The sequence below is a fragment of the Eleginops maclovinus genome, chromosome 9, assembly GCF_036324505.1.
Source record: "Eleginops maclovinus isolate JMC-PN-2008 ecotype Puerto Natales chromosome 9, JC_Emac_rtc_rv5, whole genome shotgun sequence".
Taxonomy (NCBI): Eukaryota; Metazoa; Chordata; class Actinopteri; order Perciformes; family Eleginopidae; genus Eleginops; species Eleginops maclovinus.
Window position 1 is genome coordinate 11,344,664 of NC_086357.1, and position 24,755 is coordinate 11,369,418.

Genomic DNA, 24,755 nt, shown 5'->3' on the forward strand with positions numbered 1-24,755 from the left:
TCATACCAAGGCAGATGGGCCACTGTGAGGTTATATATCAAAAAGGTACTATAATGTATCATTTAAAACCTAGATTTGGTACAAATTATTATATAAATACATAACTCATTCAATGAAATTAGACACCACTGTTCTGGTTTTGACTTAACAAAGGGATGATGATGGATTTGTTTTTAGACTATTACTGTGAGCCTATATAGGGTTATAAAGCTCACATGCTTAATGTGAACAGTATGACATGTATTGGGCAGCAGTTTGGAACACTTTGTAATTACAGTGAAAAATAGGGACACGTGATGTTTATTTAATAAGTAATCTGGAGAAGGTTTAATCCAAATTACTTTTCAGTTTATCTGAAAGGCTTCTTCAGTCCATCTGTTGTGGTTAATTGTGGTATCAGCTAACTATGCTAACCATGAGCGCAGGACAATCCACTCAAAATTAGGGAATGTAAGAGTCCTCAGTTACAATCCCTGTTCGGCAACAATTACAACTGAAGAAGCTCTTTGGATGTACAGTGAAGGGTCTTCAATCAAAACTCTCGTCCAGTGTTTTGATTTTCTCCAGGCATCGTAGCATCCAGATTAGACCAATTTTTGAGAACAACTTTGGATAAAACAAATGTTGTTTTATAGCAAGGTTTGCAAAGTAGCATTTGTAGGCACAGTTTCAAATTTTGAGAAATACCTTTTTTCACTTTCTTGCTTTGAGTTTGATAAAGATTTACACCACTACCATGTCTGCAAGTTGTGCAAGTATGGAGCTAACGCGCTGGTTAGCTTATCTTAGCTTAGTTTAGTTTAGCATACCGGCTGAAACAGGGTCAAACTACTACTGTTTCAACTTTTGCTCTGTAGTCAATTGCGGTTTGGCTACAAATAATTGTGTTGCAGCCTAAAAAGCTAATAATTGTGACCATATGGCCACAATTATAAAAGAAAAGTCTATATAACTATTGACAGGAAACCTTAAACTACAAACAAGGTCGATAATGACTTGAAGGTTAGGGTTAGTAACACTATGTTCTAGTATGTTTTTAAAACTTTCAGTGGAGAAAACGCAACTCTATAAAGTCTGTAAAGAATGTAGTCTAAAGTTGGACACAACCAGAAAGTAAACACTGAAGTTAGGGAACTTATGGGCTCCAGCTCCATACATGCCTTCAGAGGGTGGGAGTGGTCTCTATCTCCTGCTCTACCAATCAGCCTGAAAGTCAAAAGGGCAATTCCCAAAATGTTAAAATACTCTGTATATGTTGAATGTGCCTATTCACTTCTGCTGTAATAATTTCTAATCTTGTAACTCAGTCAAAACATATAGAAAATGTTATGCTTGCCTCACATGAAGCCAATATTTTCTGGTCTTGTACATACATAGAATTCAGCTGTCAGGGGCCCTAAACACATCCTTCAAAGCGCCCACTGCAGGACACCATATGCTCTTGTACTCCTGTGAAAACCTCAGCACACTTTCAGTGCCTCTAAACAATGTTGCCAATATACCACTGACAGACTGGATGGATGCCTGGACGACTGATACTCTGATTTCTGCGGCTGTGTATGTGTGTGTGTTTTCTGAAGGATGAATAAACTTGCAGATGATAATAACACCCAAGCTGAGTTAATGATCATTTCGGTGAATGTGTGTCTTATGTGTTCTCTTCCTAGGCTCAGATCTTACCGCTCTGGGGGAAATAACTGCTCTGTTAGCGGATGCTGTTATTGGCTCCCAGTGAGGAGACACTCTCCATAGCCTAGTTTCCGCTGCACTGATAGCCAGGCTGCACTCGTTATTATGGATATGACTGACACCAAGAAAGCTGTTCCTGTGCCCCTGGTAGTTTGTTTGTCCGCCTGTCAGCAGGATATCGCACAAACATTATGAACAGATTGCCTGCAATGTGGCGTACCGGCCTCAGGTTTAGGTTTGGACTTCCTGGATGGTTATTTCTTCTTGGCAACCATACAAATCAATACTTAAATCGGGCCAGTAGTCACATATTAAATATATAACACTACGTTATTAGTGGGGGTTTTTTCACAGTGTTGGGTATAATAAGTATTTTTCCAACAAAAATGTGCTGCTGCTGTTCCTGGGTACATTGAAAATCATTCACGCACATGAATTACTATTAATACTTCATGCAATTTTGGCACTTAGATATTTATAAGTCCTCTGCACAATTCTTATCCAGAAACACTGCAAGTGTATTGTTGATGGTTCAGAATACACTTCATGTTTTATTCACTGTTAAGCACAGAATGAAACTAATGTAGCAAATAAACATTAATGACTGCCAATCATGCTTGTGTACAAACATGTAGATGATTGACTGGCCTGCCTTTCATTCAAACATCAATAGAAACCCTTCCTCTATAGCTAAATGAACAAACACACCACCAGTTTGTTTTCATTGGTCTTTAGTTCTGATACAGAAATATCTGCAAGTTGTTCTTGGCCATTTTTTATGGAAACTGTCTAATACAATCATTATCTGAATAAAACTTTACTTTAAAATACTTCCTAGTAGTGGCTAAACCAAGCTTTATTTCACAAAATATCTATGAGAAAAAAAAGATGCCTGTTTAAAAGCACCTCTAAATCTGGTTTATGTAGGCGTTAGTTTGACATCATCTCACCTGCTGATACTCAAAGCAAGGAAAGCACACACAGGTGTCAATTATTAGACAATGGCCAGCATAGCCAAGCTTAATGGAAAACACACATTTATATTCCTGTTTTACATTTATACAAAACAAGGGAATAAGGGAAAAATTAAAAATATGTAAAATACTAAAAATACTTGATAAGCCACTGACTCATAATATAAAGGGTGACAGTAAGGTCGGATGTATTTATGTTACTGGATCATGACTTAATCATTACCATGACTTATCATATCCTTTATATGTTTATAAAATATATTTAAAGTTATTCAGTCATCATTAATTTAACTGTTAAAAAATCTTATTAATTATTAAGTCTCCCAGGGCTGTGTAAATGTAAAGCAGATAGATTTGAATGTGTTTAAAAACACAATCATCATGGCTGTCAAAGCCAGAGGATGGTGTCGACACTGGCTTTCTTTATAGTTTTGTGCATATAGTTCATATATTTTTGACAATCCCTGGCAAGGCCTTGAGCATCATGGCCAGTCTTTGCTGCAACATTAAATGCTTTTGATCATTTCTTGAACTAATCAGACTACAACAGTATCGATATAATGAATATATATATATTTATATATATTAACCGTTACTTGTTTTTTCTATTAATACTTTTAATACCTGTTTATTCTTATTTTATTTTTTATTGGACTATTACTCTTTGTATTCCTGTGTATATTCCATGTGGAATATCTGTGTTTCTTGTTATTCTGTTGCTGCATTGACACGTGAATTCCGCTACGGGGATAAATAAAGGTCCATCTTATCTTATCATATATAAACTGTATAAATATAGTATAATGTTTTAAACTGCAATTAATGTTATTTGAAAGGTATTAGAAACAAGTTGACTTTCACATATTGTCACCTTTCAAGTTTCTATTCCACACATCCAGCAGTTACAGTTTACATTATTTTCATTCTTAATTGTGTTTCTCTCTGTCCTCTCAATATTCACTCTCCTTTTAGCTATGTTTTAGTCTCTACAAACTCAAACTTATTGGCTATTATGTAACACAAATTTACATAAAACAAAAGGCTCTCTGTAAAATGCTCTTAGCACACAATGCATTTCCTTTAACCCTTTTAACTTGTCATCTTTTGTTCTTTAGAGTGGCCCTTTCTATTTAAGAGTGTGATAATTGATGTGTGCAGTTCTTTGATATCATTGTTTTTGTGAATGCCTATTTGTTTTCTTTTGGGTTTTATATCTCAAATGAACAAGAAAAAAACACACTTAACAATGCTAAACGTATGTTCACTCGCCCAGTTTGTCTTGTTTTGAGGAGCACTGTGGGTCTGTAAAGCAAACAGTTGTTTAGACATTTATGAGGAAGTGATGACCCCTGTGTGGAAAAAGGGTGTTTACTGGAAGAGAGAGAGCCCCCCCCCCCCCACACACACAGCTGAGAGCACCAGTATTTTTTGGCTTTATATGAAAGACAGCTGCAGATTTCCGATCACGATGTCTCAGACAGCCTGGTGACATGCAAACGTGGTCTTTGTTCCACTGGGTGGGAGATGTTACAATAAACAGGAAATCAATCAGTGAGTAGTTGTAAAACGCCCAATAATTACCTGCTCTGTGCCCTCTGTAGGTCATTTAAATGGTATAAACTGAGCATTTCTGGAAAAAAGGCTAAAAAACTACCAATATAATGTTGCAAATTTGAGGATAAAAGATTTCGCAGCAGACCGTGCAACTTATGTTTTTGTTTAATGCAACATATTCCACAATTGTGTTGATTCTGTGAGGAAAAGTTACTATAACATTATTTACTCAAAATCATTCGATTTTATTTATACTGGTTGAGAAGTTTGCGTGTCACATCAGCCGTACATACAGTAAATAAACAACAAAATCAAACGTCAAGTACTCCCATGGAATAAATATAGTATTCCCTTTTAAGCAGATGTCGCATACAAAGTGCAATCATGCATTGCAAACATACAGAAACGCTATCAAGTGAGCAGCTCTTGACAGGCACATGTATGGAAAATAATCATTTTTCCACTGCAAACTTTAGTCTCTTAGCTTCATTACATTATAGCGGTAAAGTAAATGGATGGCTTAAACACTTGAAGAACAATTAATTACATAAGACATCAAATGTATAAATAGACTTAAATACCCAGCTATAACACGAAAGGGTTTAAAAAGTGAGTTGCTATGGAGCTACATGGATTACTTGAAAATGAATAGCTAATCCATAGAAAGTAGAGCAGAGAGCAGAGTATTACTGGTTAAATGTGAAAGTCTACTTGTTTTCTTAGTGTGATATGTGTGGAAGAGAATATGTTTGGATATGAATATGTTTAGATTTTGGACTCTTCTTCCAACAAAACAAGACATTCAAAAGTGTCTCCACAGGATTGGGAAACAATTAGTCCGTTGTTGAAGAAAATATGTGGTAGAATGATGAAAATGTTGCAGAACCACTACGTTCAATATTTGTAACTGTGGAAGAAATTATGCTTGAGGAATGAACTCTGATATGATAAAAAGAAAAAGCCCACTCAGCGATTTCCTTTCATATAATATTCATATTTGAATTCAGAGCTGCAAACATGCATGCAGCAATGTATTGTTAGTTTATTATTAAATACATAATGATAAAGCATGTTTTCAGAAAGCTGCATTTTACAGATTTAACAAAAGAGCAAACGTTAAAGTGTCCCCAAGCCGTTGTTGTTGTTGTTGTTGTTGTTGTTGTTGTTGTTGTTGCATTCTTGTTATTTAGCACCCTCTGTTGGTCAGACACAGTAAGACAGAGTTCTGATTTTGTGAATGATTGCAAATTAGTTATATTCATTTATTTATTAAATTAATTATGAGAGATTTTAGCTTTTTTTGTATGAATTAACAATAAATTACTTTGGTTGCCCCTCTGTAGCAACATTACATAAAGCCCATACAGATAATAATACATTTGATCAAGAAATGTCCTTGAGTAAAGTTTAGAGGAAGTTACTTACTTTGGTATTTACATTTATAATTCTAAAATGTTATACAATAATATATATACACTGTATATAAATATATCATTTAATTTTACTATAGGGTACATTTTTCCAATACTGGCGATTTCTCATGTTTTTTTGGCAACATACTCCACATTTTTATAAATGTTTGCCCTATTTTAAAATCAGCATTTATGTGCATTATCAAATAAAATGATTCAAACACGGCATACCATGGGCTACATCTCTCTGGCAGGGAAGGCAGCTGGGTGGGTTACGTGTTGTAGACAGTGCAGCGACTGTCCACAAAGTGTTCCATTGGACGTAATTGTAGTCTGTTGAGGCAGACCCAGCAGAACCTATTCAGGCACTTAGAGCATGTCATCACATTACATCCTCTGTCCTTCTACAACACAAAACACAATAAAATATGCGTTAACACATACTCAGTGGTATAGAAATATAGCCTGGTCCTACCAGACTCTCTAAATTTCATTTGTACAGAGAAGGGAAATTAAAATTGAGCAGAAGTACGTAGGAGGGCAGAGCCAGGCTAAATGTACACTGTAATAAAACTATTATTTTTAAACACATGGTCATATGCACTCCTAAATTCATGTGTAATCAAAGCCAGATTGCAGGACTTGTGCATATGACCGAACACACAAATACTAATAGGTGAATACAGTATCTGAATACCTGTATTCTGCAGAAGCAGTGAGGACAGTTCTTGCTGTTAAGGACAATCCAGTCTTCACTCAGATAGCTTTCCACAGTGTTCCTCATTACAATGCGGCCGTATCTGTTCTCCAGGAGGCGCTGCCTCTGCCTACTGCCGCTGGCATAGTCGTCCCAGAGAGCCATCAGCCCCTCTGAAGACACACAGAAACACAGAGCACGGCCTGAGATGGTGGAATGGGTCTACTGTAAGTACGTTTACTAAATTACTGTACTTAATTTCAAATTTGAGCTTAAGATGATGATACAATTTTAATTAAAATAATAACTGTATTTATTTAGCATTTTAGGTGCTGCTTGGTTAAAAACTGTACAGAACAAAACACAATTTAAAACATTAAAGAAGCCATTTAACCCCCCTGTATGACATGCAAAATGTGGAACATGAGAGAACATCATATAAAGCAACATTGAGACCATACATAGACTGATGGAGGGACAAGTGCAAATAAAAACACTAAGTTCATGCATAATAAAAGGCATTACGAAAATATGTCTCATATAAAGCAGGTGATATTTCAGTCACGAAAATACCACATAATAAGAAGCAAATATAATATAGAAATGGTCTTATAAGAGGCAGACACATTTGAATAGAATAACCTTATTACCAACATATGGAAGTGAACATCCAAATACTTAAAGGATGATACTAAAACAATATACATGTGATGACAATAAAGTGAAAATATAACACTATAAAATAATTGTAATATAAAGTGATGCGCTATAATGGAAAGAGAAAACATTCTAGGTCGTCTTGAGATAAAGAGTTTTAAGGAAACACAAACTAAATTACAGTCACAACCTAAAATGATTTGATCAGCTGATATTACTTGTACTTGTCCTTAAAGTCTTTCCTTTTAATGCGACTTAAAACATCTACCACACTACATTTTAAAAGAAAAAAACATACAGTTTACTTCAATAGATATAAAATGATATTATTTAAAAGCTTTAGGTTTTCAGTTACTTTACAAATGATAAGTTAACATGTAAGACACATATGCTTGTGTACCTTGTGACTGTGGCAGGTTTGCAGTGCCTTGCTGTACTTGCTGTATTTTTGTGCTGTCCTTCGCCCCGCACTCATATGTTCCATGGTAGGTCTTCCTGCAGGTGACGCAGAAAGCAAAGCCGCACACAGAGCACAGGGCTGCACTGTTTGACTTCTCCACAATGACGGCTGAACCACAGGAAGTCCGAGGGCAGTACACGACATCTACGTGATGGGGAGGTGCTCAAAATTGTTATTTCTGTCTGGTTTATTCATGTGTCTTGCTTTAACAGTTGGCTCGAAAATGGCAGATGAACATCCCATGTACTCTTAAATGGTTTCTGTATCCTAGAGATATTACAATCACATGACACCGTAATTACACTGCTCTACACCCATTTAACATATGGATGGAGTCAGCCTGTCAAACGACTCCATCCATATGTTAAATGGGTGTAGAGCAGTGTAATTACAGTGTCATGTGATTGTAATATTGGTGTAATATGGGTATATTAGGGGTGTAATACTGTGTAATAGGAGTGTATTAATGTGTAATATGGGTGTAATAACAGTGTTATGGGGGGGTCATGTAGAATATAGCAATCAATGAATTTTCCAAACTATTTAAAAGTGATTGCCCTTAAGGGTTATAATGGTACACACCAGCCATGCAGTCCAGAGTTGACTGTAGAAGGAGATGATCATAGCGGCCGAACAGCTCCTCCCCTACCAGACTCTTCACCTACAACACACGGAGAGTATAACGAGACAAACTATCAGAGAGGTCTGTTAATCAAAATCAAAATGCAAACTAATAAATACAAGTGTACTTTTGTAGAACCGTATACTTTTTTAGCTGATATAAGCTTATTCTGGATAATTTGATTTTTGTTTAGATCTGCATAGACTGTATTTGAAACCTTTTTACTTTTAATAACGTAAAATATTCTGTTTCTCACTCCACTACATTATTTGAATAGCTATAGTGAAATAGTTATTAACATATTTAAAATAAAACCATTTTAATAAGCTATGCTCCAGCCCAAACATATGCTGCATTAAAAGATTACTTACATATTAATAAATAATAGGATGACATAATATAAACTTAAATGAAGTTATTATACAAATTATATATCTTTATAAATCAAGGACCATTTAAGTAATATTTCTGTACTTTTACTTAGATTGAGTAACATATTGAATGGATGATTTTCACTCATAACAGATTATGAAAGTTGTAATATTGCTACTTTTACTCAGGTAAAAAAATGTTGCACAGCTTTAACATAGGCGTTGGCATCCCAAAGAAGAGCTGAGGTTGGCAGAAGGACCAGATGGATGGATGTGTACCTGTGCAGGTGCAGGGGTGGCAGGGCAGTCAGCCTCAGGACAGGTGACACCTCGGACGTTCCCCTCTTTTATCTGGAGCTTGCAGAACTTGCCGAGACAGGCCCGACAGAAAATGTGGCCACACTCTGGCAGCTGCACACAGTCCGAACCGAGCCAGCCCTCAAAGCACACGCCACAGTCAAACACGGTGGTGGCAAATATTTTCTTTTTCTGAGCCACATTATGGATCAAGAGCTGGGAGAGGAGAGTTTGTGACGGAGTGAGAGAGAGACCAGAGAGCATTCGGTCTTCATTCTGAGGGGATTCTGAGGAGTGGGCTGGCAAAGAAGCAGCTCCTTGTTCACTTTGATCCAGTGGTTCTAAGGGGTTAGAGGGAAGTATTAATAAGGCTGAAACATCCTCTTCATTCAGGAAGTCGTCGGGGCCATGTTTCAACTTGCCTGTGGCTGAGGACAGATCATTCTGGTGATCAGCCATAAACTCTGAGCTCTGTTTAGCCTCACTAGCATCTGAGGCTTGTGCATTTTGGTCAGAATCCTTAGAAGGGTTTTGGATCAGGTTCACAGCTCGCTTAGTGTATGAGGGGTCATGGCCATCTGTAAGGAACACTCTTGGATTCTCATCTTCCAAGGATAGTGCAGGAAGGTGTGGTTTACATGAATCTGACACATTAGAAACTGGAGTTCCTGACTTTGGATTGGGTTGATTGTTCTTTGGTTCCAAGAGTGCAGCATTTAATGGGTCCTGGGTACTGTGTTCGTCAGAGGGGAGCTCCAGCAGAGTATGGATGTCGAGGAACTGAAGAGCATCTTCTTTAAGAAACTGTACCCAGGAGAAGAGCACCACAGCGCCTCCGGTGGCCAGGTAGAGGTCAGTCAGCTGAGCAGACAGTGTAGAGAGCTGTGGGAGATGAGAGCAAATTGACTGATGTAATCTTTGTTGACACTTTGTAATCTGCAGTCATCTCTTTCTGTCTGACTGTAAATGTGATCAATAAAGTTTTAATTGACTCTAATGGCTTGAACTGATTACCTGAGTGTGTGTCAACCAGCTGCAGGAGAGGGCGAAGAGGGGGGGGGAGCAGGATGGGTAGTCCTCAGGGAGTTCAAAGGTCAGCAGCAGAGGTGGAAGGAATGATATCTCATACTGCCTCAGGGTGTGTCCTTTGGAAAAAGACAATAAGATCACAGGACCAAAGTGCAAACACACTTAAATATTCAATACATTTGTGGTTTCCACATATGTCTTATGCTTTTATTCGTGCTGGTGTGGACACATAATGGATCAAGACAATCCCTTTTATTTCAGTCTTTACTGTGAGTGTTTTGGACATTTGTGATGTGACATATATTTGAACTTCGAAACGTGTGCGAAATGATCATTTTAAATGATAATCATTGTTGGGGAGAAACTATTTGTAGCAGAAGTATATACCTAAATCAGTTACACTTACTGACAAAAAAATCCACACCCTTCTATTTATATCAATAACAAAATCACATCTAAGCCGGTTTGTTTACCTTCTTTCAAAAGCACGTGGAAGTCTGCAGGCAGCTCAACACACGCTCTGATTTCTCCGGCAGACTTTGACTCATCTCGAACAAACTCCTCCGAATTAAAAATACTCTCCAAGGCGAGCAGTTCGTCTTCCTGCTCCTCGATGTCCGTATTCATATTTCCAGTCCCAACAAAAGTCACTTTCTGCTCCTCGCTCTGTTTGTTTCTGAAGCTGCTTGTTCGAGAAATAAGTGCGTGAACTAGCTTGATCCTGCTGACGTTTAATAAATAAATGTCGGGTTAGTTGTTTCGGCGACCGTTGTCTCTTTTTAAAGATTACTTGATAGTCTTTAAATAAACGTTCAAAATGTGGGTTAACTTCTCGGTGTAGGCTCTTGTAGACTATACCAGCCTGCTCCAGTTGATTCATCGGTGTATGATGCAAGGTGCAGCATAAAGCAGAAACCTCACCCCCTGCTCATGACTATGCATAACAGGCAGAGGTAGGAAGTCAAACACATAGTACTCTACTTCAGTACAATTTTGAGGGACTTGTACTTTACTTGAATATTTCTAATGCTGCTTTGTGCTTTTACTCCAAAATATTTCAGAGGTAAATCGTGTACTTTTACTCCACACATTTATGTAATACCTTTAGTTACTTTTCCAGATTTTGATTAATTATGTGAAATATAATCAATCCTTAAATCAGACTTTAGTTACACCTGTAATTACCCCAAAATTCACAAGCTACCCTGCAATATACAAGGTCATTAAAACTAGCTGCACCTTTACCAGCTATGATAACACTTTAATGATCAATAATTATAATAAATAAATTATAAATTATAATGACATATTATTCTGAAACGGACCAATCTGCAATGACTACTTTTACTTTTGTACTTTAAGTATATTTAGATGCTAAAACTTTTTACTTGTGTTACATTTCAATGCAGGACTTTTACTTGTAACAGAGTATTATACTCTCTACTTCTATTACAAGATCTGAGTACTTCTTCCACCTCTGGAAACAGGCCAACATTAGATAATTTACTGTAAGTAAGTTTACAAACCTTACTTTGCGCAAAGACCAGGGTGTTGTGTTATGAAGACATGGGTCTAACATCCCAATAGATGAGATGCTTACATTTTCCAGAGATCAAAGAAATATAATCCCATGGATGTACAAAGTACAGAATAGATCAATTCAATATATATATTGAATATAACTAACAGTGGAGGAATAAAAAATAAAAAATAGCCTAATGTAGCCTACTTATGATCATTCTTCAGAGAAAATGATTGTTCCCTTTTGATACACTCGATATATTTAACAGTTTTAGTTAATTCCGATTAACATTTGCCTTAGAAAACACAGAGCTAATAACCGTATTAAGCACAAATCAAGTCCCATATTTCCTATTTCCTCTTCCATTAATTATTTGGCCCTTTGAAGTTGCTTGACACTTATGTTAGGAACCCCTGGATTAAAATACTGAAGAAAGAAACGGATGAGGAAAAGAATGTGATGTAAACCCTTGAAGGCTCTATATTACGAGGAGTTATCATTTGTATAACTGATGATTCATGTTGTATTTCAGCAGTTTTATTTCATAAGCAGTGTCGTTTGAACGGGAAAATAATAGAATGTATCAGTTACATTTTAAACTGTGGGGACATTTATTTACCGTCTGATTTGACGAGTTTGTCATCTTAAAGCTGAAGTGACCAGTGTGTTAAATTAGAATTTAGCTCTATTGTAAACAAGAGTTGAACACACAGTATCACTCTTAAACCGCTTCTCTTCCAGGAATGAATCCTGGTTTGATAACCCCTCCCTCTTTGTGCTGCTCATATATTTCCATGTTCCCTCCCCTTTAGATCTACAGTTTGGAGATGGGTGTAACCAACATAGTGACATGCAAAAGCTGCAGACACACTGGTTATTTAGATCAACGCTGAAAGTAGTTCAGGGTTCTGGGGAAATGAAACTGAGGCAGTTGTAGCTGAGAGGTGAAATGGCGCAGAAAGGATTTCAGCTGGACCTTGAAACCTTCTCTTGTTCGATCTGTTTGGATCTACTAAAGGATCCAGTGGCCATTCCCTGTGGACACAGCTACTGCATGAACTGTATTAAAAACTATTGGGATAAAGAGGATGGAAAGACGAACCACAGCTGCCCTCAGTGTAGGCAGGCCTTTACACCAAGGCCAATCCTGGTGAAAAACACTATGTTAGGAGCTTTAGTGGAGGAGCTGAAGAAGACTGCACTCCTATCTGCTCCTGCTGATCACTGCTATGCTGGACCTGAAGACGAGGCATGTGATTTCTGCACTGGGAGAAAACTGAAAGCCCTTAAGTCCTGTCTGGTGTGTCTGGCCTCTTACTGTGAGAAACACCTCCAGCCTCATTATGATTCACCCACATTTGAGAAACACAAGCTGGTGGACCCCTCCAGGGGGCTTCAGGAGAACATCTGCTCCCGGCATGATGAGGTGATGAAGATGTTCTGCCGTACTGATCAGCAGTGTATCTGTTATCTCTGCTCTGTAGATGAACATAAAAGTCATGACACAGTTTCAGCTGCAGGAGAAAGGACAGAGAAACACAGAGAACTCGAGGGGAGTCGACAAAACATCCAGCAGAGAATCCAGAACAGAGAGAAGGAGATGAAGCTGCTTCAGCAGGAGGTGGAGGCTATCAATCGCTTTGCTGATAAAGCAGTGGGGGAATGTGAGATCATCTTCACTGGGCTCATCCGTCTCATGGAGAAAAGAAGCTCTGATGTAAAGCAGCAGGTCAGATCTCAGCAGGAATCTGAAGTGAGTGAAGTTAAAGAGCTTCAGGAGAAGCTAGAGCATGAAATCGCTGAGCTGCAGAGGAACGACGCTGACCTGAAACAGCTCTCAAACACAGAGGATCACATTGAGTTTCTTCATAAATTCCCTTCAGTGTCACAACTCACCGAATATGCAGACTCATCCAGCATCAACATCCGTCCCCTGCGTTACTTTGAAGATGTGACAGCGGCTGTGGCAGAAGTCGGAGATAAACTCCAAGACATTTTAAGTAAGAAATGGAAAGACATCTTACTGACAGTGAGTGATGTAGATGTTTTACTGAAAATACCTCAGCCCAAGACCAGAACTGATTTTTTGAAATATTCAAGTAAAATCACAATGGATTCAAACACAGCAAACACACGTCTGTTATTATCTGAGGGTAACAGAAAAGCAACAGTAGCGGTAATACAGCAGTCCTTTTCTAGTCACCCAGAAATGTTCACTGAGTGTTTACAAGTCCTAAGTAGAGAGAGTCTGATTGGACGTTGTTACTGGGAAGTGGAGTTGAGAGGGTCAGGAGGTAATATAGCAATCGCATATAGGAATATAAGCAGAGCAGGGACCTGGAAGGAATGTGGATTTGGACTCAATAGCAAATCCTGGGCATTAAGATATAACAATAACAGTTATACCTTGTGGCACAATAATGTCCAAACCCCCATATCAGGCCCTTGGTCATCCAGAGTAGGAGTGTACGTGGATCACAGTGCAGGTATTCTGTCATTCTACTGCATCTCAGACACCATGACTCTCCTCCACATAGTCCACACCACATTCACTCAGCCTCTCTATGCTGGGCTTTGGCTTAATTTCTCTCATGGAGACACTGCTAAGTTCTGTAAACCCAAACAGACAAGTAATTTAGGGGGTTTGTTTCAGTCTGGATCTTAAGAAAGAAAGAAAGCACCAGCAATTCCTTTATTGTAGATATTTTGATCTTGGTAAATTTGTGATGAACATTCTTAACTCATTCATTCCGAATCAATAAGAGGATATTATGGAAATAAAAATCAACAGTAATAGCTTTAGTCACAAAGTTTAGACATGATAAAAAGTTATTTTATTAAAGTTACTGGTTCTTATTGGATTCATTTTTGTAAATATGCAAACTGAATCATTCTGTGACAATAGCACAGACAGGTGCACACATTACTACATTATTTAATAATACTATATCTGATTGCAAAACTACAACTGTAAAAATGCCGAAATATAATTATGGCACAAAACATTGTAAACACATTACCATTCCACTAAATAAATAATGATATAACAAAATGCATTTCAATGTTAGATAGGAAAGCTGTTATTAAGTATTAAAACGTTTAGTATCCATCAGTTGCAGCTGTAGTTTTCTTTCAGGTTGACTTGGCTCTCCAACACCTTCTCTGCCATGCTCAGGGGCTTGGAGACTCTGTGGAATTTCAACTTGAGACTCAGGGGCCGGGGGACTGTTTTGGATTTCAACATGGCAGTCAAGGGCCTGGGGCCCTTTTGGGATTTTAACACAACACTCTTCTGGAAGCCATCAGCAGATGCTGGATTGAGAGAGACAAAAAAAAAAAGAAAAGATATTTACATCCTCTGTTCATCCGATAGATAAATCAAACATATACTCAACATTATACTACAGATACAATAGATTCAAAACACTATGACGAAGGTTGCACATTGTCATTTTATTAAAATGTTGAGTCTTGGCTTCATTAGTGGCTGGTGTTGTTTGGTTAGCAGGGTTGCTACTGTCGTATGGAGAGGCCCTGATTCCCACCTGACACCCGGATACACTCTTCCTTGTGTCTTTCATGCCAAGCTTTCAGTTTGCAGGTCCTGGAGCAGTAGAAGACCTTGTGGCAGCGGCTACATGCGGTCAGCTTCACAGACACAGAGCGACCGCAGTGATAGCAGAACTTAAAGGCAGGATTCCTAAGAAAACATTCACACAAGTACAGGCTCCTGAAAAACATGTTTCCTTAACTAAAAATGTATTCTAGGAAGGGTGCTAATGACATTAGGATACAAATAAATGGGACACAAAGGGAATGAATGTATATGTGAACAGGTACCTGTGTTTTATTGTTGTTGGTGGTATACTTTCACAGCTGGGGAGGGGCACGTTTGATGAACCTGCCCATTTGTACACAAACCTCTTTGTGCTACTGGTAACTGTAACATAAAGACAGTACACATACATTATGTTTTAATTTTAAAAAAACACACAAAATGGTTTCAAAAAACATTGTACTGACTATTCGTTGTAAGGTGTTGTTCTGTCTCTCTCTGGGCAGCAGTTTGTGTCAGCAGATCTCCCATCATGCTTAGCAGCTGGCGCCGTGCTTTGAATGTTTCCCTCTCCCGCATGCTCAGAGCGTGGAATGGAGTGTTGGCTATACGCAAGTCCTAAATGGTAACAGTCTTATGTTAAAAGGATTTTAAAAGAAATGAATTCTAATCTTTCAGTGTCTCCCTCCATTGACATATATTAATGGGGCCACATATTAAAAACTAAAATGCTTAAAGTTTGTGTTACCTGGCTGAAGGAGTGGTGTGCAAAGTCGACTGCAGTTCCCAAAACATTCCCCACCATAACTGGCATCAAGATGTCTGCCCCAGCCTTAGCCAACATCTCCAGCTTCATCCAAACATAGACACACACACACAATTACCTATATATACTTTAAAATAACTCAGAATAACTCTATCAATAGCAGTTTTTGAGTTAAAGTAAATGTAACTTATTTGAAACAATCAAGTGACCCTTGTTTTTTGAGGATGTCCCTGTAAAGGGAAAATGACTGGATCTGGATTTTATATTCATAGTAAAAAAATAATCTTTGCACACCAGTATAGAGTTGAAAAACAAATGTATATATAAACAAGAGCGCAGAAGGAAAGCAATGTTATCGGCAACATGGTCGCTTTTCTATCTTAGACATTTTCATCTACAGTGGTATGCAAAAGTTTGGGCACCCCTCTGAGATTTCATGACAATTTGCTTTTCCTTTATAATAGAAGATCACAGCAACAACATTTGTTTTCCTACAAAGATGTAGACGTTTTAGTGTTTTCCAGACCAAAATTCTTAGGGTAGCATTACATAGTTTTATTATAATAAAATAAAATGCAAAAAATGGGATGTGCAAAAGTTTGGGCACCCTTATAAATAGCATTCATTTCAACACCTGTACGGATTTATAGCTGACAGGTTGCTGCACAAAATTGCTTTGATTAGCTCATTAGACCTTCAATTACAAAGACAGGTGGAACCAATCATGAAAAAGGCTATTTAACATAGGTAATAGCTGGCTGTGCCTGGCCTAGGTTCTTTCTTAGGGAGTGGCAAGATGGGGACCTCAAAACAACTCTCCACTGACCTGAAAGCTAAGATAATCCAACATTATAAATTAGGAGAAGGGTACAAAAAATTATCTGACAGGTTTAAACTGTCTGTCTCCACAGTCAGAAACGTAGTTGTGAAATGGAAGGCCACAGGAACAGTCCGTGTGAAGGAAAGATGTGGTAGGCCGACAAAAATAGGGGAAAGGCACAGGCGAAGGATGGTGAAAATGGTCACAGAGAAGCCACAGACCACCTCCAGAGAACTACAACAACATCTGGCTGCTGATGGTGTGGTTGTTCACCGTTCCACAATCCAGCGTACTTTGCACCAGGAAGAGCTCATTGGAAGGGTGATGTGCAAAAAGCCTTTCCTGAGTGTTAATCACAAGAAGAGTCGCATGAGGTATGCAAAAGCACATCTGGACAAGCCAGAAGCATTTTGGAACAAAATACTGTGGTCAGATGAGACCAAGATTGAGTTATTTGGTCATAACATGAACAGGTATGCATGGCGAAAAAAACACACTGCATTCAATGAAAAGAACTTGTTGCCCACTGTAAAATTTGGTGGAGGATCTATCATGTTATGGGGCTGTGTGGCTAGCACAGGTACTGGAAAACTTGTTAAAGTTGAGGGCCACATGAATTCCTTACAGTACCAGGAGATTCTTGACAAGAATGTTCTAGAGTCAGTCACAAAGTTGAAGCTACGCCGGGGTTGGATTTTTCAGCAGGACAATGATCCTAAGCACCGATCAAAATCCACCAAGGAATTCATGCAGAAGCACAGGTACAATGTTCTGGAATGGCCATCCCAGTCCCCAGACCTTAACATCATTGAAAATGTATGGATTTATTTGAAGAAGGCTGTCCATGCACGGAGGCCAAGAAACCTGACTGAACTGGAGACGTTTTGTGTGGAAGAATGGGCCAAAATACCACCTGCCAGGCTTAAGGGACTTGTCTGTGGCTACAGGAGGCGTCTACAGGCCGTTATTGCAGCAAAAGGAGGCAATACTAAATATTAATGGAATTATTTCTTAGGGGTGCCCAAATTTATGCACATGCCTATTTTTGTTTGAATGCACATAAACATGTTTCTGTTTGACCAATAAAAGTTATTTCACTACTGAGATGTTTCTGTTACCATAAGGTATAACATATGTTAAAATGAAGTTGCTGCTTCAAAAGCTCAGCAAGTGACAAACTGATGCAGTGGTTTTCCTAAGGGGTGCCCAAACTTTTGCATACCACTGTATATATACAACTATTTGCGTGTGTATCTGTGCTTGTTTGTGTACCAGTGTAGCTCTGTTGCCACCTAAGTGGTACTTGATGTTGGCGAGGGCACAGAAGGCGCTGCCCACCCTGCGGCCCAGCGGGGTGTTAGGATCTGCACCTCCCTTCAACAGCTCCTCCACTGCCTGGGTTGGGAAAAGTATCAGGCTCAAGACAAAGCGAGGTTTTGAAGGCATTACTTTACACTGTGCAATACAGTATATATACTATGGGTGGGTGGGTGTGTGGGTGTGTGTGTGTGTGTGTGTCTTTGGAATCTACCAGGTCATTGCCACTCGCTATAGCCAGGGAGAGAGGAGAGTGTCCGCTCCAGAGGAGCTCAGCGCTGGCTCTGTGGGAGAGCAGGAGGGCTACCACTTTACTGGCATTCTGCAACAAGAAATACAAATATCATCGCAACTTAAAATCTGTTGCCGTCAAGAGATTGTTGAGGCCAAAACATATTCAACTGTCTTAGCCAAAAATGTCTTTAAATTTTACCAGTTACATTGAAAGTCCAGGTAGTGTGTAGGTGTGAACGGTTACATGTAGGATAAGTACTGACCCGATAGTCACCGTCTCTCTGGCAGGCCACGTGCAGGGCTGTAGTGCCTCCATCTTTGAGATGTGGGCTCTCACTGCTGCTCAGTGGCTCCTTCGCCTTCTTGAAAATCTGTAAAAACACAACCTCGGACTGAAACTCTTTTCTTACCAGTTTTATGATCCCCTTAACAATTCAACCACTAAGGAGTTGAACAGGCTGAAAGGACCGAAACACACCTTATCTGGTTCGTAGATCTCGCTCTGGTCGCATGCCTGTGCGTCTGGGTCAGTGATGGCATGGAGCAGCAACTCTGTGATTCTTGGACCAGCTGGACCCGGCAGTCCAGCCGCTACATGCAGGGGATACAGACCCTTCCTCTACAGAAAGATGAATTGTTAATGGAAACCATGTATAAAGGGTAAGATGTTTTATTATTTATTTGAGATTTTAGATATTACTCATTTGTTTTCTCTGTGGGGCAACAATAGTGTAGTATATTAAAAGTAATAGGGGTTATTGACACTGTCTTTTTTCAGCAGATGCCAATACGCAAAAATAAAACTGCTTCTCAAGACCAATACGGATAAGATGAGTTTGTATTTCAGTAAGTTCATAACTTGTAGTTTATACATCCCCTTTTTCTTTTTCAAAAACTGTAAAACAAATGCCCACACTGGCAACATCATGTTTGGCTATCTAGTACTAGTTCTTCCATGTTTGTATTGGCAGATCCCATACCAACTACAGTACATAGGTGCTACTGCTATCAGAGAGTGTAGATGCTGACTCAATAAAAGCAATTTCCTAGCCAAAATTTACGAAATATGACTGATAATATGAATTTCCTAATATTGGAAGATACTTTAGCAGCCCGACACATATCATGCATCCCTAAATGAAAAATGTTTCTACCTCGGGTGGTAGGGGAATGTCAGTGCGAGCTCCACACAGCAGCAGTCTCCTGACAGCCTCAGTGTCAGACGCCATAATGGCTAAAAAGAGGACAGGCATGGGAACCCTGGATGTGTTAGGGTCAGCTCCACGCTCCAATAACAGCTTCAGGGTGTTCAGACGAACGCGGTGTCTGTTCAGATAGACATAAACAGTGCTAGACAGAACAAACAGCATGGGAAGAAGAAGGCAGAGGGGCACAGAACTGACTCAGTTTTCATGGCGGCCATTTTTCGTACAGTCTCCTGAGTGTCAGAGTGCTGAGGGACCCCTGTGCGACTCAGTGCCTCTGCTGAGCGCTGCATCACTTGCTCCGTCACCTGGATTTCAAAGCTGCTGACGGAGCAGGCTGAGTCAAAGGTCGGGGTTTGGGACACTTGTTTGTCTTTGACCTGCTGCAGCCAGAGAATGAGGCAAACATCAGGGATCTCAACCATATTATCAAACTAATGACAGGACGGGGTTTTTGTGCTTCATACCTGAACTCTTCCTGCTGTCTTAGCTCGATGCTCTGTCCACTGCACGCTGCCAAGTGCGATGTCACCATCAAACACCGGAATGGAGCGCTCCACACCGGCCACATCCTCACTTCCTCTCTCCGCTTCCTCCTTTATATCCTCTTCATTATTACTCTTCACTACCTTCTCCAGGTCTTCCTCAATATTCCCATTGCCTGCCTCTGTTTCTCTCCTCTCACCAGGCCCAAAATCTCCATCTGTCTTCCTAAATTCTCTTTCCTTCCCCTTAACCTCACTTCCTTCATTTTCACATGTTGGACCACATCTGCTCTCAATCTCTCTTTCCTCCCCTTTGCTCTCATTCTCATCCTCCCTGCTGTTCCTTTCTTCTCTTTCTCTCTCCCTTCCCTCTCTTTCTGTACCCTCTCTTTCCTCTCCTTCTTTTTCTTTCCTCTCCTCCTTTAGGTGTTCAGTGTCTGTCTCAGGTTCACTCAGGCCAGGCCAGCGCTCAGCAGTGATGAGCTCACTGCTGTGAGACACGTTACTGCTGTGGTGTAAAATGTGCTCTGTTAGTTCTTCTGTCCTGAAAGGGAAAGGAACACATTCATTTGTTTTAGAGACATGACGGTCAATCAAATACTATAAAAGGTGCAGAAAAACATGTCCATTCTTTTACTTCAAATGTATAAGATCATTACAATGATTTCTTATTGGCCTCTAGAAAGAGTAAAAGGAAATAGTTATAGGTTTGTTTGTTGTTAAACCTTGGTGTGTCTGTTGTGAAGTCCACTTGGCTGATTTGGGGACTGTTCCCACATGCAGATGCAGACCTTGAAACCTGATGACAAATTACAGCGCATGATGTTTTTTAATTGCCTGGACCAAAAATGTGGTTTAATATATATAAACTACAGTTCCATACGTTAAGAGGTAAAAGAAAAACGACATTTTGTTAAATATTACTTGAGTTTTGGCTGGTGGTTCAACTGAAGTGTTGTGCAGGGACTGGAAAGGGTAGTAGAGGACATGACACACAGCCAGGGCAGACATTCCTTCAGAATTCATCTTGTCAATGTCAGCACCCATATCCAACAACAGCTGGATTACATCATTATGGCAGTTTACCTGACAGGTAACAAAATCAAACAGTCAGAGAGACATTAATAACCCTTTAGATCTTTATTTGTAACCAACAAAACGTACATTTGGCTAGCATGGGTTTTAATGGTAATGCATAACGTTTAAAGAGCAAATGAGTGAAAAATAAATAAAGAAACCATTGTCAAATAAAAATGTCAGTAATGTTTTACTGTAGCAGCGATCAGTGCAGTGTGTCCCTGTGAATCTGCCACATCAGGGCGGACCAAACCGGTCCGTAGTATCTGTGAGACGGCCTGCAGTTCCCCTCGGGAGGCATGCTGGATCAACAGCTCTGAACTGACTTCCAAAGGCCCTTTAGGACCAGAACTGTCTCTGTTCAGAGAGAGAACAGCTGCCACGTCAAAGTCCACATTTTCAGCCTGTAGCCTGAGTGACCCACACACAAATACATAATAATTAGGAAATATATTGTTTTAGTATTCTTACATTACAAAACTCACATAGGTATGGAGGTGTATAAGTGCTATTTAAGACATAAACAAAAAAAACTAATGTTATATTCAATATGGTATGAGCCAAAATATTTTTGGAGAGTTAAATGGTATATTTATGAGAAGAAAAAAAAACACATTTTAGAGAGAAGACTCAACAATTCTATGTATTTTCACACATTTAGAGATAAAACAATTCAGAACTGTTTTATTTTTTGTCTAAGAACCACATGGCTATACTGCAAGATTAGATCAACCTATTTTATTTATATATATATATAAATAATACCCCTTTGTCCCTGCTGTGTATTTATAATTTTAATCTTTAATGGCCCGAATACATACATGTGCATGATTATATATGTGTTTTTCCTTAACTCTATACTGATGCCTGGAAAATGTGCTTTTGACTCCAATAATCAGATAACCCTTCCAATGCATGTCTGACCTGTGATTGTGTATGTGAGCCTGCATGCGGGCCTGTAATGGCAGATTGGAGAGAGGGTCTCGCTCATAACTGTCGTGCGGATAAGTGTCCGGCTCCCACAGCTCGCTGTAGAAGTGCTGATCCAGCTCTCTTCTTCGGCCAGGGGGCAGTGGCAAGTGATCACCATCTGTTGAGTAACTCTCCATGCCCGGAGGGAGTATAAAATTGTCCTCTGACTGCAGATCCCTTTCTCTATCCACCTGAGGAGAATGGGGAAATATTTTATATGTTTAGAGCGAGATCACAAAGCCAATAATGTTCTTTTTTTATTTCAGTACATCACCTTAGAGTCCATCATGGCTTCTTTCTGTGGACTAGGTGGATGCTGGTAAGAAAGAGGAGACCAATTTTGCAAATGTATTTAAATTTAGTGACATAATTTACTATGATTTATTTTTGTCGTTTAATATCAATGATTCAGTGGGTTACAAAGATGAATGATGCAGCCTGTCAGCTAAATATGTTTTATATTTTCTTGTCTGAGTTTCAAAAACAGTAAGACATGATCATTTTTAAGAATATTATGTACAAAAACATTTGTTACAGCCTGGCATTCTTACAGTTTTCACCTGTGGATGAGACAGTGGTCAGCATTTACCTGAGTCATAGAATCTGTGATGGCAGGTGAGTTCATGTAGGCAGCATATTCCGGAAACTTCTTCAGGCTGAAGCCCTCTTTCACTGAGGTACAGAACCTTAGCAGGCGTTCCCCAAGCCACAGACCTACATCTGTACGCCCATCTGGATAAGTTACCACACCTGGACCAAACCTCTGGTCAGCGTGGTACAAACCCTGAGAGGAAGGGAGAGGTTTATTCCTTTATACTGTTAAAAGACAACAAAAAAAACTGCAACTATTTTGTTTTTTGTCTTGGAAACACATGACTTTACATTGCAGGATTTGATCAACCCATTTTGTTTTAGAATGTATAATGACCCTCTGTCCCTGCAGCGTATTTATCATTTTAACCTACCATGGCCCATATGCGACCACAAATACATATGCATTAATATGTGCCTTTTTCTTTAACTCAATACTGATGCCAGGAATATGTGCTATGATTCCAATTATCAGACAAACCTTTGAATGCATGTCTGACCTGTGTTTATGTATGTGAGCCTGCATGCAGGCCCGTAATGGCAGATTGGAGAGAGGGTATCTGGGCTTTAAAATGCCTGTTGTACATCTATTCATACAATTTACCTGAAAGGTGGCTCCGTCAGGGAACTGTTGCTGTCCGTATCCTTCTTTTCTGTTAAGGTAGAACTTGCCAGTGAACCTGTGGCCTGTAGGCCAGCAGTACACTCCAGCTCCATGCCTGTAGTCTTTGTAGAAAGAGCCCTCATAGGACTACACGAAGAGCAGGCCGGGTTAACCTCTAATAAAAACTTCATTTTCTTTTAGCCTACATAAAACTGAAAAGACTGAAAGCTGAGCTTGGCTAAGGTAAACTTAAACTAAAAACTAGTGGTGTAAAGTAACATTTTCTCAAATACGTAAGTACGGTTTTGAGACACTTTGCTTGAGTATTTCAATCTTATGCTACTTTATACTTCTACCCCACTACAATTCCAAGGTAATTTGTGTACTTTTACTACATTTAGTTATATCTTAAGTTACTTTGCAAATTTGCATGAATTATGTGAAATATAAACACTTAAAAAGAACTTTAGTTACACCGGGAGTAAATTCACCAGCTACCCTGCAGTAAACAAAGTCATTAAAACTGGCTGCACCTCTACCAGCTCTGATAACACTTTAATGCATCAATAGTTATAATCAAAATACTGTATCATTTATATCATTCTAAAATTCGCATAGTAAGAACTTTCCTTTTGTTATATTTTGAAGCTAACACTTGTGTACTTTTACTTGAGTAACATTTTGAATGCATGACTTTTATTTGTAACAAGAGTACTCCTATGGTACTTCTACTTTTACTTAAGTACAAGATCTGAGTCCTTCACCCACCTCTGCTAAAAAGGCCTCTTTTATATTTGCCTGGTTCGTTAACACGTTAAATATACGTTAGACCTACCTCTCCATTTCTCCAGGTGTACCTCCCGTTTCCGTGTTTGAACCCATTCTCAAACTCTCCCTCGTATCTGGATCCGTCGGGCCACTCCTGAACCCCGAGGTCTTGTCGTCTCTCTTCCCCGCTTTGAGCTCCTCTGAGGCCGTCACTTCGTTTGCTTGCCCCCGGCACCGCAGCTCCTTTGCAGGTCGGCAGCATTTTAACTAGCACGTATCTTCTCTGAAAATAACTCAGCCGAGTCCATTGGAGCTTAACAACGAGTTGAGAGTTAACGTTAGGAGAAAACTTTAGCTGTCAGAAGTCAGATTTGAGCTTTGAGTTTCCTGTAGGCGCCGGTTGTCACGACAACAGGAGAAGTCTCTGCGGTTGGAGGTAGGAGCCCGCACGCATGAGCAGACGAAAGACAAACTTTAGAACAGTATTGTTAGCGTTGTCATGGGTTGATTCGTGGAATATTGAAGGATTTTAGGGTAACTATATCCAACCTCCTTTAAAATTGCTTCTATTTTTCGAACTCACCATTATTATTTTAATTCTACTAGGTTTTGAGATTACGTTAGCGGTTTTGCAGATTTTTAACACATTACAAACACTCAGATTAAGAGATTTTGGTTGATATTTAAGATCCCTGTTAGAGAAAGGGAAGCAACCCAGACTGAAGGCACAGCAGGATAATGAAATATAAATAGTTGTGACAAATGAAAGTAGGTCATTGTTAGAGAGCACGGAGGATTGTCGTGGGTAAGTGTCCCTCTATATAGGGTCAATGAAGCAGGACCACCCTGTGAGGGTGTGTTTGTTTAAATGTCACCTGACACTTTCTCCTGTAACTGACACTTCGAAAGTGGGTCTCATCCTACAGTATGCTGTTCCCTCCATCAGTTAACATCAAATGCGTCATTACAGCATTCTAACAGCTGTGTTAAGCCATTACAACCAGTTTTGCAATAATCCTCATGCTCACAGTTCCTTAATTTTTTCTTATCTTCCTCTCCAAGTTTAAATGGATAAA

At 39.3% G+C, this 24,755-nt stretch overlaps 3 protein-coding genes across 8 annotated transcripts; 1 reads left to right on the top strand and 2 right to left on the bottom strand.

Moving 5' to 3' along the window:
* Positions 1 to 4,366: 4,366 nt before the first annotated feature.
* On the bottom strand, positions 4,367 to 10,633 carry LOC134870229 (E3 ubiquitin-protein ligase RNF14-like). Of its 3 annotated transcripts, none has more exons than XM_063892320.1 (8): positions 10,236 to 10,633; positions 9,748 to 9,878; positions 9,156 to 9,615; positions 8,716 to 9,074; positions 8,026 to 8,104; positions 7,384 to 7,587; positions 6,327 to 6,499; positions 4,367 to 6,033 (listed from the first exon to the last, which is right to left on the bottom strand). In XM_063892320.1, the coding sequence occupies exons 1-8, from the start codon at positions 10,387 to 10,389 to the stop codon at positions 5,902 to 5,904; spliced, it is 1,692 nt and encodes a 563-aa protein (XP_063748390.1). In that variant the 5' UTR covers positions 10,390 to 10,633; the 3' UTR covers positions 4,367 to 5,901. The 3 variants fall into 3 exon arrangements, with proteins under 3 accessions (XP_063748390.1, XP_063748389.1, XP_063748388.1); XM_063892319.1 differs by having other exon boundaries at positions 4,367 to 5,413; positions 5,861 to 6,033; positions 8,716 to 9,615; XM_063892318.1 differs by having other exon boundaries at positions 8,716 to 9,615.
* Positions 10,634 to 12,124: 1,491 nt separating this feature from the next.
* On the top strand, positions 12,125 to 15,531 carry LOC134870230 (E3 ubiquitin/ISG15 ligase TRIM25-like). Its single transcript, XM_063892321.1, has 2 exons — positions 12,125 to 13,284; positions 14,421 to 15,531. The coding sequence occupies exons 1-2, from the start codon at positions 12,234 to 12,236 to the stop codon at positions 14,423 to 14,425; spliced, it is 1,056 nt and encodes a 351-aa protein (XP_063748391.1). The 5' UTR covers positions 12,125 to 12,233; the 3' UTR covers positions 14,426 to 15,531.
* On the bottom strand, positions 14,096 to 24,485 carry ankmy1 (ankyrin repeat and MYND domain containing 1). Of its 4 annotated transcripts, none has more exons than XM_063892314.1 (20): positions 23,747 to 24,485; positions 22,912 to 23,058; positions 22,306 to 22,500; positions 21,991 to 22,032; positions 21,669 to 21,907; positions 20,939 to 21,155; positions 20,592 to 20,753; positions 20,393 to 20,466; positions 19,650 to 20,211; positions 19,381 to 19,562; positions 19,132 to 19,303; positions 18,456 to 18,596; positions 18,241 to 18,348; positions 17,958 to 18,065; positions 17,699 to 17,821; positions 15,589 to 15,690; positions 15,308 to 15,458; positions 15,125 to 15,224; positions 14,830 to 14,984; positions 14,096 to 14,596 (listed from the first exon to the last, which is right to left on the bottom strand). In XM_063892314.1, the coding sequence occupies exons 1-20, from the start codon at positions 23,939 to 23,941 to the stop codon at positions 14,394 to 14,396; spliced, it is 3,378 nt and encodes a 1,125-aa protein (XP_063748384.1). In that variant the 5' UTR covers positions 23,942 to 24,485; the 3' UTR covers positions 14,096 to 14,393. The 4 variants fall into 4 exon arrangements, with proteins under 4 accessions (XP_063748384.1, XP_063748383.1, XP_063748387.1 ...); XM_063892313.1 differs by having other exon boundaries at positions 19,381 to 19,565; positions 23,747 to 24,484; XM_063892317.1 differs by lacking the exon at positions 22,912 to 23,058 and having other exon boundaries at positions 19,381 to 19,565; positions 23,747 to 24,484.
* Positions 24,486 to 24,755: the final 270 nt, after the last annotated feature.

Excerpts from the sequence above, each read along its gene's own strand:
- LOC134870229 (XM_063892319.1), bottom strand. The coding sequence starts at position 10,389 with ATGAATACGGACATCGAGGAGCAGGAAGACGAACTGCTCGCCTTGGAG. Across the intron at positions 8,105-8,715 it reads CCACCCCTGCACCTGCACAG|GTGAAGAGTCTGGTAGGGGA; the intron begins GTACACATCCAT and ends CGTGTGTTGTAG. Across the intron at positions 6,500-7,383 it reads AAACCTGCCACAGTCACAAG|AGGGGCTGATGGCTCTCTGG; the intron begins GTACACAAGCAT and ends GTGTGTCTTCAG.
- ankmy1 (XM_063892313.1), bottom strand. The coding sequence starts at position 23,941 with ATGCTGCCGACCTGCAAAGGAGCTGCGGTGCCGGGGGCAAGCAAACGA. Across the intron at positions 21,156-21,668 it reads GCTCACATACACAATCACAG|GCTACAGGCTGAAAATGTGG; the intron begins GTCAGACATGCA and ends TGGGTCACTCAG. Across the intron at positions 15,225-15,307 it reads ACAACACCTTACAACGAATA|TTACCAGTAGCACAAAGAGG; the intron begins GTCAGTACAATG and ends TTTATGTTACAG.
- LOC134870230 (XM_063892321.1), top strand. The coding sequence starts at position 12,234 with ATGGCGCAGAAAGGATTTCAGCTGGACCTTGAAACCTTCTCTTGTTCG.